At 48.5% G+C, this 19,897-nt stretch overlaps 1 protein-coding gene across 17 annotated transcripts in view; it reads left to right on the top strand.

The window, feature by feature from the left end:
* The window catches only part of Ncam1 (neural cell adhesion molecule 1), a 302,606-nt gene extending 283,154 nt beyond the window's left edge, over positions 1-19,452 (top strand). For 4 of the 17 annotated variants that reach the window (XM_052759947.1, XM_052759951.1, XM_052759949.1 and 1 more), the window contains 6 exons: positions 73-197; positions 3,526-3,703; positions 14,473-14,680; positions 15,660-15,776; positions 16,780-17,601; positions 18,932-19,452. In XM_052759947.1, coding sequence (XP_052615907.1) covers positions 73-197; positions 3,526-3,703; positions 14,473-14,680; positions 15,660-15,776; positions 16,780-17,601; positions 18,932-19,052 — 1,571 coding nt within the window. In that variant the 3' untranslated portion in view covers positions 19,053-19,452. Of the gene's footprint in view, positions 1-72; positions 198-3,522; positions 3,704-6,184; positions 8,694-14,472; positions 14,681-15,659; positions 15,777-16,779; positions 17,602-18,931 lie in introns of those variants that run through there. The other 13 variants (XM_052759946.1, XM_052759950.1, XM_052759948.1 and 10 more) reach the window with 4 other exon arrangements.
* Positions 19,453-19,897: the final 445 nt, after the last annotated feature.

The following is a 19,897-nucleotide window of genomic DNA, read 5'->3' as shown; positions in this document are numbered from 1 at the left end:
CCATCCCATTTGATGGGCTCACTTCTCGTTCCATGAACCCAGATTTCACGTGAACTTTACTGGCTGTTTCAGGGGAACCCAGTGCACCCAAGCTGGAAGGGCAGATGGGAGAAGATGGGAACTCCATCAAGGTGAACCTGATCAAGCAGGATGACGGAGGTTCCCCAATCAGACATTATCTGGTCAAGTACCGAGCGGTGAGTAGCCTCCATCCTCAGACCCCCTTTCCCCACCCTGGGACCCTGACACCTACCTTGTTGGATGGAGAACTCGAGAATCCCAGGTGAAACGAGGTAGGACAGCATCCCACTGGGCATTTTGTAGGAGACTCATGGAACTTGCCCAAGGTTTTAAATCCCAAGTCTGACTTATAGCTGTTAGGCCATAACCACAGTGGGACCATTTGAAAACTTCTACTATGACCAGGATGGTGAGAACATCACCATGATATTTCAGTTTTTCTACAAAGTGTTTTTTCCATAATCCAGGACTTCTGTGCAAAATCTCTATGCTGCCTTCTAAAAGTCACTACTTTTGATAAAGTATGTCTCCTGGACCAGGTGCTCTATCTAGGCATATTTCCTGCACAGACACTATGAAGTGGGTATTACAGTTAGCCCCCACTTTAGAGACAAAGCAACAAGAGCTACCACAGCCAGGAACAGATGTTCTCACACAGATGGGTGAGGCAGAATTTGAATCCAGTCCTATTTAGCTGAGGAACCTAGACTATCTCCTGACTTATTTCAAGGTCACAAGCTGGAGCCCTTGCCTGCTCTTCTTGGCACCTTAGCTGGGCTAACTGCTAACAATCAGCTTGACACGGAGCTTCCCTGGTGGCTTGCTCACCACCTACCTAAGATTTCTACTAGTCCATCTTTCATCCCCACTGTTGGTTAAGTGCTGGAGGAGAGTCACGAGCCACAGTTACCTTTTTAGAGCTTTATTGGGAGAGAGAAGGAGAGAGAGAGAGAGGGAGAAAGGGAGAGAGAGAGAGAGAGAGAGAGAGAGAGAGAGAGAGAGAGAGAGAGGACAGATGGAAGGAGAGAGAGCAGAAAGAGAAAAGGGACGCACAGAGGGCACGCCTGCTTTTTAGGCTGGGACGCCATCGCAGGCTGGTGACATAATTAAGGACAGAATCCTTACATCCACCCCCCAAACCAAGAATCACCCTCACCTTTTCCAGTTTCAGAATGACATTTGGCAAGCAGTTGCAGGGGGTGGGGTGGGCTTTAGAAACAGTCTCTGGGAATAACCTGTTACTGAGATTTCTTAGTAGTTGGAGGTAATGGACCAGAGAGCAGCTTGCTTTCTCCATGAAGCCCCAGATAAGGCTTTTCCCAGAAAGTTTGTTCATCTCCTGCTTCTGGGAATAGTTCCCATGGAAATGGCATGTGGGACCAGCATAGAGCCCTACAGGCATGCACACCCTACAGCCAGGGGACAGACCTTTATCTATCCAGCTCTCCAAACTGATTCTCGAAGAAGTCAGATATGGGCCAGCATAGTAGGAGAAGCCTCAGTAAACGTCCTTAAGGGCCAACCCAGAGATACTACTGTATGGGAATTCCTGTAGTTTCGTTACTATGGGGAAGGATGTCAAGACTTGCCAGGTGGCCCTGAATAACCTAGTTGGAGCAGGTGCTATGGTAGGGTGCAATGCCTCTGTCCATTATGAGCCTGGATGGCATCAAATTCCAGCTGCCATTTGCCAGCATGTGATCTGAAGGACAGATAATCTTATCTTCCCAAACCTCCATTTCCCTATCTGCAAAATGGGAATAAAATAACTTCAGCTGTCAGATTAGTTACAATATATGTTGAGATCCCAAAATATCCTGGATGCTTTGAAACCTCTGTGAATTGTAACTAGGATGCAGGACCCAGCTAGAAATCTCTCCCGTAGGAAGACAGTCTCGAGGTCTGTTTGCCTGAACGGTCACTGCAGCTATGTTTAACAGACAGAAGAACAAAATGCTGAGCTATTTTAGATTTCAATGACTTTAGCCATCCTCTTTCACTTTGAAGCTTCATGTTCGCTAAATGCAATCACATATTATTAATATGTATTACATAGCATAAAGTTTGCTCTCCTGAGTGTTTGCTTTATCGTCTGGTTGTCTCTTTTGTAATGATGTTTGCTGAGGAAGACAGAGAAAGAAGAGCAAAGAGAGACAGCCCAGCTTCTTTGTTTTAAATTAAAACAGCACCATAGCAACATGTGCAAAGCTAACTTACAGCCCAGCCCGGGCTTCCTGGTTAGATTAGAGGATACTAGAATCCCCCCCCCCCCCTGAGCAATTTCCCACAATACTCGAAGCCCTGCAATGAGCATAACGGCACCTTTGTGACTCATCAGAACTACTTTGCTCAGTAAAATCTCTTCCTCCAGCCCCAGGCCAGGACCGGTCACCTCTTTCCTGACACTGTTGCTGTGTTCTAGCCCCCGTTCAGTAAATATTTGTCAAACCCCCTTGGGTGCCTATCATGTACCTGAGGCGTACATGGCTTTTGAAAAGGCCAGAGACTATGACATGGTGAGCTTTGCAACTAGAAAACCATCTGAAGATTTCTCAGGAGGATGTGAGGCCTCTCCCATGCTGTTTTGTTATGCAGGTGGTTGCCTAGCGATGGCTTTGGAAACTCCCTTCCAGAACAAACTCTCGTTGGCAAGCATGGATGATATACCTAGAGGGAAGGTTGGGTGAAAAACGGGGGATCTCCAGAATTTTGCATCTCTCCTTGTGCCCTAGCCAGTGTTTGCTAAGCACAGTGGGATACTGTGAGCTCAATGAACATCCCTCACTTGTTCAGCCACAATGAGGCCAGGCCACACTACAGGGATTAGAAAAGCCCAGTTCAGTCCAACACATGTTTGCTGGCCTCCCTATCATGAAAGGAAAGCACAGGCTGGGGCTTGAACCGGCTAAGCTCCAACCTTGAGTGCTGGGTGACGTTAGGAAGTCAGCTAACCTCTTACTCCTGTCCCTATAATCAGATTTAGTAAGAGCCTGAAGTGATACCCAGAAGGTTTGTTATAGGGATGTGATGAGAAATGGTATAGGTAGCCCTAACTGCAGAGCCTAGCCTATAGAAGATACTCAATAGATGATGGTTTGCATTTTCAGTAAAATTGGAACCTATGTGCTATTCCCCTGTCAGAATGTGGACAGCGTTCTGAAATATACTGAGAACACTTAACTCCTCTAAGAACCTCTCCCTTATGCCATGTACCTAGCGTTCCAGAGCATAGGGGAGATAGGGTAGGTGGGGGACAGTGTTTGAACCTTATCAGTCCTGGAGTTGGTGGGACAATGAAGTCAGAACCATGCTATATTGACATTCCTTGCTGTTGATGTTGGCAAGCATGCCCCAGTATGGAAAATCTTCATTGGTCCCCGTATTTTACATTTTGACCCCATGGTTTTCGATCCTCCTGAGTCTGTGCCGCTTAGCCAGTCTCTCCAGCATCCTCACTCAAGCTCCCTGGTGTCTTCTGTCCTTCCTGCCGACTGTCCCCAGAAGCTTGCCTCTGAGTGGAAACCCGAAATCAGGCTCCCATCCGGCAGTGATCACGTCATGCTCAAGTCCCTGGACTGGAACGCCGAGTATGAAGTATATGTGATAGCTGAGAATCAGCAAGGAAAATCCAAGGCAGCCCATTTTGTGTTCAGGACCTCAGCCCAGCCCACAGCCATCCCAGGTACCGCCACTTCCGTTCTCTGTCTGTTTCCCGCTTTGAATTAATGCACACGTGCCGCGCCTCCTAATGCACCTGAACGACCCTGAAACTTGCTTGCTTACAGCCATCCTCATGACTGGTTGCTCATGCCAAGCTTAGTTTTGCCTTAGCCCCATCTGTGCAGTGAGTTGACATGTACCAGATCCCCCAGGAGAGTTTTGCCAAGCATCCTGGGGAAAAGGTCCTATCTCATTTGGCCTTGAAATAGCAATGCTAACCAGTCTATGGGACCCCCTCGGACGGGAAGCGCCCCCAACTCCGGCCTTGCCTTGGATGCTGGTTGAACAAGGATCCTTAATGAGACTTTCTCTGCCATCTGCATTCTATACTAGGATCACGTAACTGGTTTTTATGGTGTTTGTATGTGACCCTTGCTTTAGCTGTACAACCATGGTCTAACTCTCTTCTCTCTGGTGACCCCAAGAGAAGGAACAGATGGTGCCCAGTTAGCCACAAGCTTATCTGTGAAGGACCCCTCCACTGTGCTAAAGACAAATTGAATGTCTTGGAATGGAGCAAGTGGAAAACATAGATCCTGGGAAGCACCATCAATGGAAGGGCAGCCAGTCTGCTAGACCATGGTAGCAGCAGTGCTCCTAGGAGATGCAGATTCGTCTCTAGGATCCAGGACCAACTCAAGTGTGGGAATAAAGTGAGAGCTCTGATTTCTGGCCCAGATACCTTGTGCTAGTGGCCAGTCCCATCATTAGGCAAATACCTCCAAGAAGATTCAGCTATCATTCTGCCTTTCCAGAGCCAGCCAAATGCCAACCACAGGCAGGAGAGATGGTCATAGATCATGTAGATGCAGCCTGTTGGAGAGGGCGGTCTATGCTCTACCATGTTCAGGTGTGGTAGGAAGACAGCCTGGGGCAGGCCCATCTTGCCTGCCCTATCTGGAGAACTCACTTAGATGCTGAACTCAATTCTCAAGCTTGCTCCTCCCGGGAAAGTCAGACCAGAAAGGGGATAGGCTTTCTGCCAGGTAGGGTTATATGTGCCAAACTGGGTAGCAAAGAAGGAGATCTTGGTGTGTGACTCTTTATGGTTGTTTGTGTGTGAGTGGGTGGGTGTATGTGTATGTGTGTGAGGGGGGAGGAATGTGTGAGGCCTCCAGCAGTTGGCAGGTGAATTTTGAGCTGTAGACTAGATGTGCCAATTGGTTGGTTGAACAATGGGGAGGGCGTTCCTGCTCAGTTTAGGATCCCAGTACTAGAAGGAGGTTCTTGGATGTGGCTACAGGAGGTTGCCCTCACTATGGCCCAATAGGATGTCCAAATGGAGGTGGCCCTGCTTTTCTTCTGTCCCTTCTTTCCTGTGTTCTTTGGTTAGTTTGCCCTTGAAATTGAAAGTGTGACGTGTGTCCAGATCTATGCTTTTGAGCCTCTTAGGATTCGGGGACTAGTGAGGCTTAAGTTAAGCCCTTCACATCAGGATATAAGCTAGCTCTTCCCCACAGTGAGAACTGATGGGCAGCATGCTTGGGCATGCTATGTTTCCAGGCTGGGCATTGCCAGCAACTTCACCTTCTAGGTTTCCAGTGTGAGCAAGAGAAATGCCGGAGAGTGCTCAACCTGTGGAAGCCTTGGAGAATTATCATCCGGGCTTCCACTTAAGCCAGACAGGGTTAGGAGGTACTTGCCTCATCCACAATGACTCTGTGACTGCTGTCCACGTGATAAAAGGAGACCGCTCTGGTTGGACTATCCTAGCCATTTTCTTGGAATCCAAGAATAAAACCTCTTTGCATCGTAAGACATAGATTTGTGGTCGAATTCTGTGGTCCCGCAGGGTGGTAGCAGGTGAGATGTTCAGGACTGCACCAGCACGATGGTGGGGCTTGCAAAGTAGAAAGACAGGTCTGCTTTGGCTCTCCAAAGACCACCCCACGTCCCCAGTGTTCTGACCATAGTGCAGCTGCCCACTGCATCTCAGCCTCGACAAGCAAAAACGTAGACACAAGAAGAGCACACTTGCTGCTGCGCCTCGGAGGCTTCGTCTTAGTGAGAGGTAACACTCTCCTAACCTGACCCTGGTCTTCTACTGAGGAGGCTCGGCTCTCTCACTTTAATTTCCTTTGCTCGCTGGCCCCCAACCCCTGAATTAACCTGCTATGCTGCTTCTGGCGTTGCTGAGCTGCTGACCCCGTCCTATGATGTTGATGATATGGCACTGAACTCTCCTAACATCTGTCAGCCTAACTTACTAAGTTGAATTAACCTTGGAGTCTTGTTTTTTCTATATTTGACCTATTTTTTCTTTCTTTTTTTTATCTATTTTTTTCCTCTGTTTCTGTCTCTGCCTTCTCTTTCCTCCCCTCCCACACCCTCCCTGTGTCTGTCGTCACACTTGTCACCTTGGACGTCACTGGGACATCCCCACTGCCACATTTATGTCTCAACAACCACCTATCCTCTGGAACCCATTGCTTGACACCTGCAGCCACCCTGGGAGGAAGTTCCACCTCCTACACCTTGGTCTCACTGCTCTTCTCTGTGGTGACTCTTCTTTTGCTCTGTTAGGAACTTGAAAAACACACACACACACACACACACACACACACACACACACACACACACACACACACAAATTATAATTGCTTAAAAGCCCAGTTCCTTTGAAAATGATCAATTGTTCCCCCTTTGAAAGATCCTGTCAGGACTTCGGTTGCCCGGCCACAGCTACTAAGCAAGTGTTGTGTGTGAACAAGGAAGGTCATGGTGATTGGAAACAGATTTACCTCCTGAGATTTTTGTCATTCAGTGATACTTTCCTGTCACTTCATATGGGGTCTTCTCCTTTTTTAATAGCAGGAGAGAGAGAGAGAGAGAGAGAGAGAGAGAGAGAGAGAGAGAGAGAGAGAGGAAGAATATGAGAGATATTTCTTTCAATAGTATTTTTCAAAAACAGCATTATGCAAGGTTTACGGAGATGTTTCTGCTATCTGCTCCTTGTGTTTTTGTTCTTGTTCATAAATACAGCAGAGGAAGAATTCTGGACTTCTAAACCTTGGCTCAGATGGTTAAAGTCACCACATGTGCCCTTCACTCTAACGCTGCGCCCTGTCCTCCACCTTTCAATAGGCAGTTAGCTTCGCCTGCATTTAAGTATTTAAGTACCCATGTGGTGACTCACCTGAGCACTCTGCTGACATGATAGGTGAATTAAATCCTCCTGTGGCCCATGCAGTGGGAAAGTTGAAATTGTCTATTTTCTGGAGCTGATGAACATTCTGGAAGGTGCTGTAATGCTGGTGTTAGCCCAACATCTTCTGCTGTCTTTGTGAAGAAGGCCAAATTGTGATGTGCCCAAAAGGAATGGGCTTTGTTATCTGAATCCCAACAGAGCTAATTCTTCCACTTCACAGTAGGATGCTTCAGATGAGCACTAAACCTCCAGATCCTGGGGTCTGTGGTCCAGGCATGACCTCCATCATCACCATAAGCACAGTATACCAGACAGGTTAGAAGCATCCCCTGTGAATCCGTCACCCTCCACACCTCCCTACGTGCTCCAAAGAGCACAAGGTAAGGGATTGAGGGAATGTACTACCCCCCACCCCACCACAGTGTTAATACATTTGAGCAGTCTGCCTGTCAACACTTCCAGAGTGGTCCAGCTTCCCTAATGGTCTCCATGACACTTTTAAAATCATTATGCAAAGCCAGGAACTCCTGTCTACTGTTGTACAATTCACCCAGAAGAGGAAATGGGTGTGTCACATCGGACGCAGGAGACCCAAGGCTGAATACCACCCGCTAGTATCGGCGTGTGAACTTTGGGATGGACCCTCCAATGAATAAAAACTCCCTCCCCTACCATGGCACCTGTCATTCTACCTATCTCATCTCTGAACATCTCCACGGACGTTTAATTTATGTTCTTTTTGGTTCTTTACCTGTTTCGTTTCTGTTGTTACGTTTTAATGCTCAAAGACTAGCCTTTCCTTTTGGGAATCCAAATGACCCTGAATTGTGGTCTGCAGGCAAATCCAACTGTGTGGCCACCTGCCAGTTTCCCCAGTGTTCAGCCTAGAGGCTTCACAGTGCTCAGCACCTAAAACTGACAGTGCCTCTCGCTCAGCTATGAACCTCTGCTCTGGACCTTTGGCCTCTTCCCACCAGCTCAGTGAAACAAGATGGCTCTTGGGCACAGGGCAGTACAGCAGAGAAAAGAACATGGGGCCTCAGGGCCTGATATGAGAATTGCAGGTTAGTTAAGGAAAGCTTCAGGGAAGGCAAGAGAGGTCCCACTGCGGTCCTCTTCTGATGGCCCTGGAGAGACAGATGTCACACTAGTGAACTGTGGTCTGCAGGCGAAGCCAACTGTGTGGCCACCTGCCAGTATCCCCGGTGTTCAGCCTAGAGGCTTCACAGTGCTCTGTGCCCCACTATTCACTCTAGGAGAACTTGGAGGCTGCCTCGGCCTCATCGCTGACCTACTCACAGGAGAGGGACAGTGTCAGTATTTCTAAAGGGACCTTTGGAGATGAACCCTAAATTTCCAGAGCCCTAGCATGATCCTGTACTCTTAGCAGACATAGGTTCCATCTGGAAAACCTTTGGGCTTATTCCAGCCTGTTTGTGGCTTGTAATGGTGTACTCTATTGGAGACAGCTTTAATGTGCACTAGCCATGGCCAGACACTGGGTCCCTCCATGAAAGTTATGACTCCTAGCCCAGCCAGGAGTCCTTAAGAGAGCAGTTTCCAGGTAGCCCCAAGGGAGTGAACTCACCCCCCCCCACCTCCACCTCTGCACTGTGAATCAGTACAGATACACCATCTGCCATGAGGGTTCTCTTATCATTTTTAGAATATTTATACAGCAGGTTCAGATCATGTTTTTCTACTAATAAGAACGCTAACGTCATTGTGTAGATAATCAGCAAGACTTTATGAAGTTTACACCTTTGCATTATTAAAGGATATATAACAGTTCATGTAAACTCAACAGCGTGTTTTGATTTTCTTTGGTATTTGTGTCCAACACAGTGCCCCAAATAAAAACCTCTCCATCTACCTCACATGCACTTGATAACTGATTCCTAGGGGAGACATTAAATTTGGACACCACCCTTGGTGGGAAGGAGAGTTCTAATCAAAGGCATTTTCCCATGAAAATCGTTATGATTTTCTAAGTGATCCTGAAGGTGTCCAGTTCCTGTTACCTGGGAATCCTCTACAGGACAATGAGAGGAATGAGCATTTGCAAAACTGGGGAGGTAGTCACTCTGAAGACGAGTTCAGGGGTGGCACATTCCACCAGCTGCAGAGCTCTCCAGCAAGTCTTATGTGTATGTAGCAACCTTTTCTCCTCCTAACTATATATATATACACACACACACACACACACATACTCGAGGATCTTATGATAGATAGAAAGCTTGTGTTGACAAGCTGCATTCTGTGCCTAGCCAGCTCCAGGAAGGAGCAAGCAGAAATATAAGGGGTTTCTGAAGCCCTGGAGTTCAACCATTCTGGTAGCCTAACAGGCATATTGAGATGAGGGCTTCAGCACCTGGGGAACCATGATACAATAACTCAGATCCAGCTGGGCACCTAGAAAATGTGAGATCCATTTAAAGGCACAGGAAAATGGGTATATATGTGAGTCTCAGCCTTGGAGCAAGCCGGTTGAGTTCCAAAACTGCTTTGAATGCCAAGCTCTCAAGCCAAGAGCCAAAGAAAACAGACAGCCCAGGCAGGCACTGCTCAGGGCCGCTTTTACCTAGGAAGATGTGGGAAAGCTGCCCTCCAAGAAGCCTTCTTTATGTGCAAGGTACCTAGGTGGGCTTGTCACAGAGGGTGAGAGGAAGGTCATGGAGAAGATAGATGTCTGAAAGGTTTGGGGTTGTTTTGTTTTGTTTGTTTTTTTTTGTTTGTTTGTTTGTTTTTGCTTTTCCTTTTATGACCCATTCAATGAGATATAGGATCTAGACCTTGTCCTACCAGTTTTTCCGAACTAAACTATTCTGTAACAAGGATGGGAATGTCTCCTGACCCCAGGACCCTTTGGTCTGCATCACAGACTCCTCTTATTTCCATCTCTCTGTCAGGGCCACCACCATTCCCTCCAGCTTCAGGAGCACTCACTTGCTGTAGAAGTATCAGTCCCTGGAAGTGGTGGGCTGGGTGGCCCCTTGCTTTAGGGAATCTTTGCTCTCAGTGTTTCTGCATCAGACCAAATGTGTTATGTCTGAGACATGGAGCAGGCGACACCCCTTTGGTGATGGGTCCTGGAATCAGGCATGATCCACTGGGATTGAGGACAAGGGAAGACTTAGGAATGGTGGCCCTCATATGATTAGGGTACTTGTTCAAGTCCCAATTCCTGATCTTCACTGCCCAATGATTCTAGAATTGAAGAGCTCCAGATTCTCAGTGTTTAAGAAATCACCTAGGAATTCCACTACAGGTGGAGAATTGCTGTGTTAAGTGTTAAAAGGCATTTGTTTTTCATGCAAAATTAAAATTGCAAAGCTTGATGACTAAAGATGTGGTCTACCAGTATTTTAGTATTCCAGAAAAAATGCACACTATGGAAACTGGTATCTTGGAAATAGTATTATGTGTGGAGTAGGTCTGGTTTGGAATGAGGTATTTGTGGTTGAAAAAGATTTGCAAACCATCCTTGACCCAAGGCCCTCCTAGATACAGGCATGTCATTCATAGGATTACAATATCTCTGTCAAGAGCATGTCCGGATTCTGTTTAATGCTTCTAGAAATAGAGTGCTCACCTCCCAAAGCAACTCACACTGTTTGAATTTCTATGCTTGTCAACCCTTCCTGTGGGGCTGTAGTCTGCTCCACCCCACCCCCCATATTGGCATCTACTGATGCTGTGCAGAATACAGGTCCTTTTCCTTCCTGTGACACACATTGACATTTTTGGAATGATGTTATCTTCCCCAGGCTGAATACTCACTCAGTCATCCAACAAATATTCTGTCAGAGTCACCCTAGCGACTGGGGAAACAGAAGAGAGAGCAAGCACCTGCTAGGGTGTCCTAGAGAAGCCATGCAGAGAGAGCATGCATGTAAATGCCCAGGACAAAAGGTCACATGGTGGCCAGAAGAGAATAGAGCAGAGTGACTTGGTAGATAAAGAAGGTAGATCTCCAAGAAGGTAACATGGGACCTGTAAGACAACACAGCTACACCATCAGCCAGTCCCTGGGGAGATGACAGGCTGGCATATTCATCAGGTAGCATGCAGACTGGCCTGGAACTGAAGGTCAGACCCTGCTTTAAGAGGGTCAGAGGGACTACACAGAGGCCACAACACATGTGAGACCCCATGGGCCAAGGAAGACTTTGAACTTTCTATCAAATGAAAGGGAGACCACCAACCTGCTTTTTTGCCTATGTCATATCATAGTCTTCATCCTTGGATACCTCCCTTTGAATGTGCTCACAACCAGGGAAACCTCTGGCTGGTTCTGCTGGGTCCAGAGCAAACAGCCATCCAGTCGCTGTACTCTCGTACTCAGAATAGCTTTTCCACAGTTTATTTTTCCTCTTTGAAGAGATGAGTGGTTATGAGGCTAGAGACGGGCTCAATGGTTAAGAGATGAGTAGTCATGAGGCTGGAGACAGGCTCAATGGTTAAGAGATGAGCAGTCATTTAGGACTGCATTTACATGTCAAGACCAAGATAAAAGCCATTGCTGTTGAGATGGGCATGGTAGCTCATGCCTGTAATCTGAACTCTCAGGGGCTGAGGCAGGAGGGTTGTCATATATGTGAGACTAGCTTGAGCTACACAACAAGGCCCAGACTAGCCTGGATTACAGAGAAATAAGACTTGGTCTCAAAAAAATTTAAGAGTGCCACTAAGTGCAAAAATTCATAGGTACCCCCCCCATACCCCCAAAACAACTACTTTCATGTTTTCAGCTCTTTCTTCATGAAATAGGCACTTGACACCTACTGAGATGACTTTCCTATTCAAGAAAACCTGTAGCTTGAGTTTTCCTGACTGGCCCACAGTCAGGACAAATCTCTGACACCCGCCAGTCCCACAGCCACTCAAACCCGACCAAGTAAACACAGAGACTTTTATTGGTTACAAACTGTATGGCCGTGGCAGGCTTCTTGCTAACTGTTCTTACAGCTTAAATTAATCCATTTTCATTAATCTATACCTTGCCACATGGCTCGTGGCTTACCGGCATCTTCACATGCGGCTTGTCATCATGGCGACTGGCAGTGTCTCTCTGATTCAGCCTTCCACTTCCCAGCTCTATTCTCCTCCTTGTCCCGCCTATACTTCCTGCCTGGCCACGGGCCAATCAGTGATTTATTTATTGACCAATCAGCAACACACTTGACATACAGACTATCCCACAGCAAAAACCCCTTGGAATCCTAAAGATCAAGGAGATTAAGGCATCTCCTTCCTTTTACATGAGTGAAGAGTAAGGAGAAATTCTCAAGTGGGCTGCTAGAAGAATGAGTCATTCCATCTGAGGGCTGAGGCCAGTGGCTGCTTTCCTGATGTCAAAGCCCACACACCTGATAGCTAGTGTCCTTTACTCATCTTGGTCTTCTCAGAGACCCCAGCTGTAGTCCTCAGTGAAGGATTAGAAGGGACCAGCCCAAAATTCCAAGGAAGAAAGACTAAGAAGCAAGTCAAGATGCCAAGGAGTGACGTTTGTGAACCTGGCATCTCCTCCAGCTCAGGCCCTGGGGCCCCTAGAGGGATTGGTTGTGAGCATTCCTCTTTGAATGCCAAGCTCTCAAGTCAGGAACCACAGAAGACAGACTGCCCCGGCCAGGCACTGCTCAGGGCAGCTCTTACTAGGAAGATATGGGAAAGCTGCCCCTTCAAGAAGCCTTCTTTTTGTGCAAGGCACCTAGTTGGGCTTGTCGTGGAGGGCAAGGGCAAGGTCATGGTGAAGGTAGACATCTGAAAGTTTTTGTTTTTGTTTTTTGCTTTTCCTTTTATGACCTGTTCAATGAGATTCAGGGTCTAGACTTTGTCCCACTAGTTTTCCTGAACTAAACTATTCTGTAACACCTACAAGGTACCCTTTGATCTGTATTCTGGGCATTCTGGGCCAGAAATGAAGTCTGTAATTAGGAACAATAGAATGACACAACCCCTAGAGAAGCACTCCAATACCTAGTATGGACAGAGATAGGCTACACAAGGAATGAAGAATGGTAGCCAGGTATGGTGGTGCACACCTGGAATCCCAGCTCTCAGGAAGGGAGGGCAAAAGGATCAGAGACCCTAGTCAGTGAGATCCTGTCTCAAAACTCCAACATCATTAAAAGGAAAATGGCAGCCCACATTCAGTACTACTTATTCTGAGTTGCCCTTCTCTCCCCTTGTCTGGACCAAGATGAGATTGGCAAGCTGCTGGAACGGGCTTAGCAGTTGACAAAGTATAGTGAACTGAGTATGGAGATGGTTGGGGCCAATTCACAAGTACTGCCAGCTGTAGACCTGGGTATCCTCGGTCCCTTGGGGGCACAAGAAATATCAGACAAAGTCTAAGGGTAGAATGGAGTTGCATTTGAAGAATGAATGAATGAGAAGTGCCCGTATGTCAGTCTGAGACTACTGTCTCCACAGTGACTTCCATAGGCAGAACTCTGTTCAGAGTCTTGCTTCCCACAATACCGCTATTGATGGGAGTCAGTGGGTCCCTCTCAGAAAACTGATGTCAGTGGGGCCACACAGGGAACTCAGCCAGGGTCCTTCTGTGAGAGAATGCATAGGTCAAGGCCCTGGAGGACTGCTGATGGACACCATAGGGTCTATCTATTTCTGTGTCATAGACACAGAAAACCCAGCCAGAAGTAGGAAGCTGGGTACTGTCGGGGTGTGAGAATGTAACTTGGTAGACGTTTGTCCTGTGCATGAGTATGACTGTCTGTGAGAATGTTCAAATCTGGGTAAGTCTACAGGTTTTCCTGAAGTCTGATCCCAGCATGCCTGGCTCCCACATGGTGAGTATTCCCAGACCCTCTGCCTTACCTGTGGGGTAGGCTGCTGTGTCTCAGGAATTTCATGGGTCACATTCAGCCTTCTGCAGCACAAAAAGAAAGGGTAAACTGAGACCCCAGTTCCTTCATAGTTAAAGTCCTTTGGACTCACTCTTCCAGAGGGGAGAGGAAGCAGAATTATATGTTGGGCACCCCATTGGGCCTAACATCTCCACAAGACCAAAGGCAATGCTGGGAACCCCATATGGGACCCTGTCTACCATTCTGCCTAGAGCCACAGTACAGCCTGAAGCCAGCAGCCACTGCCTGACTATGCCAAAAAAAAAAAAAATCTTTTGCATGGTCCAGAGACACAGCAGGGCCCCCTCCTGGATTCATCTTCACTCGATGTCCTCAAATACTGCCTGTCTGGGCCCAGTTTGCTTACAGGCTTCATGAAGACCAGTTGAGCATAGGCCTCAGGGAGGAGGTTCAGGGTTGGGGACAGGAATGAAGACACAGCTCATAATCCCCTCTCTTCATCTTAATTTGTGGGAGCCCCTAAACCCTGTCTCCTGGGTGAGATGAGGTTATCATGCCCCATCTGAAAGATGCAGAGAATCTCTTGTCTCTGTACCAGGCATAAGAAGACCCTTGGGAAGGTACCATTGGTCACAAATGCCTTGGTTTTATGCTCAGGGCCCTACTCCACCCCCAGGGACGGTTGTCCATAGGGTCAGGGGGCTCATACCCAAGCCTGCTAACCACCGACCATCTCTCTCTCTCCCACTTAAGCCAATGGCAGCCCCACCACAGGCCTCAGCACCGGCGCCATCGTGGGCATCCTCATTGTCATCTTCGTCCTGCTCCTGGTGGTCATGGACATCACCTGCTACTTCCTGAACAAGTGTGGTCTGCTCATGTGCATTGCTGTTAACCTGTGTGGCAAAGCTGGACCCGGAGCCAAGGGCAAAGACATGGAGGAGGGCAAGGCTGCTTTCTCGTGAGTACAGACCTATCTGGTCAACTGGGCTCTGTCCCAGCCCAGGGCCTATCTGAGAGTGCCATGGTGACCTCCCTGCTAGCCTTACTTTTTCCCACATGAAAACTCTGAGTGGTTAAATCATCAAAGCAAATCTCTCTAAGCACAGGTTTAAGGCAAGGTGGGGTTACCAGTTTGAAAAGCAGTGTCTTGGGTCTACCCTAGGTTCTAAAGTCTCATAAAGTTTTGAAAATCCCTGAGGGGTCAAGAGAGGGGGATTGTCAGAATTAGACCTGGAGAGGAGCTGTGATGGGGGAACCAGCAATGGAGGGCATGCACTTAATCTCTCATTCATACATTTACCACTCAGCAAGTGTTTATCTTGCAGCTACCGAAGGCAAGACCCTGTATCCTGGCTGTTGGGTACCAAAAGGAGAAAAATGAATATAGGTTCCTCTCCTCTGGGAGGAACAATCTATCTGTTCTTCCCTCCTGCAGTATCGGTTAGCGAGTTAGCAGGAGATTTTGAGGTCTGTGGGTGAGCGGGCCTGTTGTAGCAAGCTGAGAAAGGATGGAGTGAGAAGTTGAGTTGTTTAGCACTCCCACATGCCCGTAACTGTATATATACAGATACATATATGCACATGGGCCTATGTATGCACAGTTACAAATACATGTATATGCATGCATACATATGTGTGCACGTGGGTTTACACTGGAGATTTATCTGTCCTGTGCTAAAAACTTTACATGAATCATCTCATTTAGTTCTCACAGGTCGGTGAGTTATAAACTATTACTTATCCTAATTTACAGATGGGAGAACTGAGGTAGAGCTGATTACCTTATATACTCTGGGCTAGGCAGATGCAGAAATAGTAATCTGGCCTGCTTTGCCAGCCACAGGGCAGACCCTGATACTCCTTGCTACAGCTTCTTTTCCTAGATGTCTTCCCTCTGAAGCCACCCTGGGATCTAACCAGCAGAACTCTCTCCACAGGAAAGATGAGTCCAAAGAACCCATTGTGGAGGTTCGAACAGAGGAGGAACGGACTCCAAACCATGATGGAGGGAAACACACAGAGCCCAATGAGACCACGCCGCTGACAGAGCCCGAGTATGTGGACTAGGAGGGGCTGATACCTCCTCGATAGATCCCCAGTTCCACCTCCTCACCCCATCCTAACCTTCCCTGCTTCTCACCCTCGGCTCCCGGGCAAACATGGAAGCCAGAACTCCGGAGCCCTCGGTCAGAAGACCTCTTGGCCAGACAATGCCTGAACCCACTCTCCTTGGAGAGAAGGCATTCTTGCTTCTCCTTGGGTCATGGTGGGTGTCTTACCAGGCTCTTCACATAAGTGGGGCTCACAGGACTACTCTAAAATTCCACACAGATTCTAGGAATGGCCTAAACTCATTGAAAGAGAGGACCAGCCCGTTTCGTTTAGGGTTTCTTAAATATCTTCTATGCTAGAAAAGTTTGGGACCTGGTGAGGTCCCCCGGCCTTCTTTTATTATCAGAAACCTCCAAGATCCTCAGGTGCTCTGACGGGCCATGTTTGTCATGCCTGCCAGGCTACTGAGGATCTGATAGATTTGAAGGAAGTATTATATTTGAAGGAACACACATCTGTGGCTAGAAGAGCCCTTGACATATAGGAGCCGTGTGGAGCACTGATCTGCCTCATCTGGCCCCATCCCTGCCTAGGATGAACTGTAAGGTAGCTGGACCCCGTTTCTATGGGGCTCCAGAAGCCTAGAGTGGTATAGGATGGACTTCAGCTGCCTTCCCTGGAGTGGAGATCCTGGGTGGCCCAAGAGAGCAGTAGAGAAGTCTCTAGGGGACTGGAGCCCTGTGCAGAGAGCTGAAGGGGTGTCAGCACGGAGGAAGGCTGGCAGGTCCCTTTGAGACCGCCTCGTTCTTTGTTGTCTCCTGTGTCCTCTTCCGCCCGCCTGGGGCTTGTGCTTCCTCTTTGTCCTCGTTTCTCTGTGGGCCCACGTTCCTGCCCGTGTATGGTTGCATGCCCACCCACAGCTCCTCTCCTTGGCTCCTATCTAGCTTCTCTGTCATGTCTCAGCTTCATTGTCTATTCTCTCTCTACTTCCTGTCCTCCCCACAGGCTGCCTGCTGACACCACAGCCACTGTCGAGGACATGCTGCCTTCCGTTACCACCGTCACCACTAACTCTGACACTATCACCGAAACTTTTGCCACTGCTCAGAACAGCCCCACCAGTGAGACCACTACACTGACCTCCAGTGTTGCCCCACCAGCCACAGCTGTGCCGGACTCAAATTCTGTGCCCGCTGGTCAGGCTACTACCCCTTCCAAGGGGCCTGGTGTCACTGCCGCACCCTCACCCCCGGCCTCGGCCCCAAAGGTTGCTCCTCTTGTTGACCTGAGTGATACCCCAACCTCAACTCCCTCTGCTAGCAATTTGTCCTCCACTGTCCTGGCTAACCAAGGCGCTGTACTCAGCCCCAGCACCCCTGCCAGTGCGGGGGAGGCCTCCAAGGTCCCTCCAGCCAGTAAGCCGTCCCCCGCTCCAACCCCCACCCCAGCTGGGGCAGCCAGCCCCTTAGCAGCAGTAGCCGCCCCTGCCACAGAAGCCCCCCAGGCCAAGCAGGAAGCCCCCAGCACCAAAGGCCCGGACCCAGAGCCCACCCAGCCTGGCGCCATGAAGAACCCACCTGAGGCAGCCACAGCCCCTGCTAGCCCGAAGAGCAAGGCTGCCTCCGTCAGCACCACAAACCCTTCCCAGGGCGAGGACTTAAAAATGGACGAAGGGAACTTCAAGACCCCAGATATTGACCTTGCAAAGGATGTTTTTGCAGCCCTGGGCTCTCCTGCTGCTGCCACTGGGGCCAGTGGACAAGCCTCTGAGCTTGCTCCTTCCGCTGCAGACAGCGCTGTGCCGCCGCCGGCACCAGCCAAGACCGAGTACGGCCTCTCTTTGTCTCCTGTCACTGGGTTGTGTCCTGTGGTGGTGTGTGTCTGTGCTGTGCTGTGTCCTCCTTGTCTGATGTGTCCTCAGCCTCTTGCAGGGCTTCTGTGAGGCAACTGTCAGCCAGGGGCCTGGAATGAGGCAGGAGCAGGGGCAGGCAGTGGGGTGGGCAAAGCAGCGGCCTGCTCACTAATTAGGCCACGTTAATTATGTTTCATCCTTATCAGCCTAGCCATGCTTCTGTTTTCCCTGGGGATGCCTTGCAGTTGGGCCACTGGTGAGCAGAGCTTGAGAAGGCACTAAGGAGGCCAAGGAGCCTTTATCTGTCATCCTGGGCGCAAAGTGTGTGTGTGTGGGTGTGTGTGTGTGTGTGTGTGTGTGTGTGTGTGTGTGTGTGTGTACACTATCCAGGGCCAGGCCAAGGCCTCCTGAGAAAGGCACCATTGTATTCAGGAAGAAAAGAGGTAGCCATGGTGAGGTGCATATGTAGGGAGGATGCAGCCCACAGACAGCTCTGTCACACGCTGACTGTGAGGCCTACCCCTACCCAAGACTCTCAGACACTCAATGCCTGTCTCCAAGTTCAAGTTCTCAACCTTCAGATTTCTTAGGTGTGATGCTCAATACAACGAGTCACCTGTTAGCTGTGCTTGCTCCAGTGTGTTTTTAGGCTTGACTCTGTCTTGTGAGACCTGTGGAGACAGAGGCATGCCTGGACTTTTATAAAGATTTATAAATGTGACTGTCCCTTCAAGTTCCTTGTAGCAAGTAGGCCCACCCTATTCAGTATTTTCTCACCCTATTCAGTCACCATAGAGTTATCATCCTGAAACAGCATGGGATGAAGGGTTAGGGGCAGGCAAAAGAGAGGTGGCTTATGATAGGGGTCCCTGAAGCTGGTACCCAAAGCAGAGCCCAGTACACCCCACTTGTAGCAAGCTGAGGTGCTGTGCTTCTGCCTGTCAGGGTAAGAGAAAGGACCTTCTCTTCTTCTGCCCCAGGTTAACACAGCAGCCCCCCCCCCCTCCCCTGGGCAATCAAGGCAGGAGGAGGAAAGGACTTTACCCTGACTAGAGCACTTCCACCTAGCTGCACCTTGAAATCACCTGGTTGCTTTTAAAGTCATGGCACCCAGGATTTCTGGGGACATGCCCCAGGCATGAGTCATTTGAGGTGATTTCAACCTGCATTCATTCGAGGTTGGATGCCAGAGGCTGCCACTGAAGCTCCCCCCACTCCCCCCCACACACATGGCCTGGGAAGAGGGGCGGTATCTGCAGAGCGATGCACTGTGATCTCAGCAACACTATTTCTGTTTCTCTGCAGGAAGGGTCCTGTAGAAGCAAAGTCTGAGTCCCAGGAGTCAGAAGCAAAGCCAGCACCAACTGAAGTCAAGACGGTCCCCAATGATGCCACACAAACAAAAGAGAACGAAAGCAAAGCATGATGGGTACCTAGCAACAAGCAAAGATCAAAATAAAAAGTGACACAGCGGCTTCACCAGAGCATCCCCAAATCAATCAATCTCTCTCTCTCTCTCTCTCTCTCTCTCTCTCTCTCTCTCTCTCTCTCTCTCTCTCTCTCACACACACACACACACACACACACACACACACACACACACACACACACACACACACTCATTCCTCTAGTGTCTTTTGCCTTTAAAAAAAAAAAACAGATAAACATGGGATCGCCTTTTTGTAGGTTTCTAGAAAGGGCTCCTTTGTTGCACACTCACTTGTAAAAAAAAAAAAAAATGAGACAAAAAGTTAAACCCACAGCCAAACTAGGACACTCCGTTCCCTGAAACCATTTAAAAATCAAACAAAAGGACCCCAAATTAAGACTCTAGGAAGCTCAGAACGAAAAAAAAGAAAAAAAAAATCTAGGTTCAGGAAGGCTGCAATTGGTGTTACCCAATTGGCACAGATCAGTCTCAGAAAAATGCTTCCAAGAACTCAGACTAACCGAATGAACCAAGTCCGCAGTTTATTTTTATACTTTCAGTCAAGTTGGGACTCTGTAGAACCTCACAAAGAACTTATACTTTCCGTTCACTTTGTATTTGTTCGGTATGCAAAGTGTGGCACTCCAGCTAGCTGCGTTCAGTTCCCATGTAGACTCCTGCGCTGTAGGAAGAATGCCAAATCGCAGCTTATTCCATTTCTTTTGCTTTTGGTTTTCTTGCAGTCTCTTTTCCTTCCTTTTCTTCCTCTCTTCCAACTTTGCTTTCCAGTGTTTACAAGTTGACAGATGTTCGACTTCGGTTGTGTTTGACGTCTGTGTAAA

The sequence above is a fragment of the Peromyscus californicus genome, unplaced genomic scaffold (assembly GCF_007827085.1).
Source record: "Peromyscus californicus insignis strain IS unplaced genomic scaffold, ASM782708v3 Scaffold_11__1_contigs__length_118956290, whole genome shotgun sequence".
In the NCBI taxonomy this organism is placed as follows: domain Eukaryota; kingdom Metazoa; phylum Chordata; class Mammalia; order Rodentia; family Cricetidae; genus Peromyscus; species Peromyscus californicus.
Note: the sequence above shows the minus strand (reverse complement) of the source record. Positions and strands in the feature narration are given on the sequence as shown.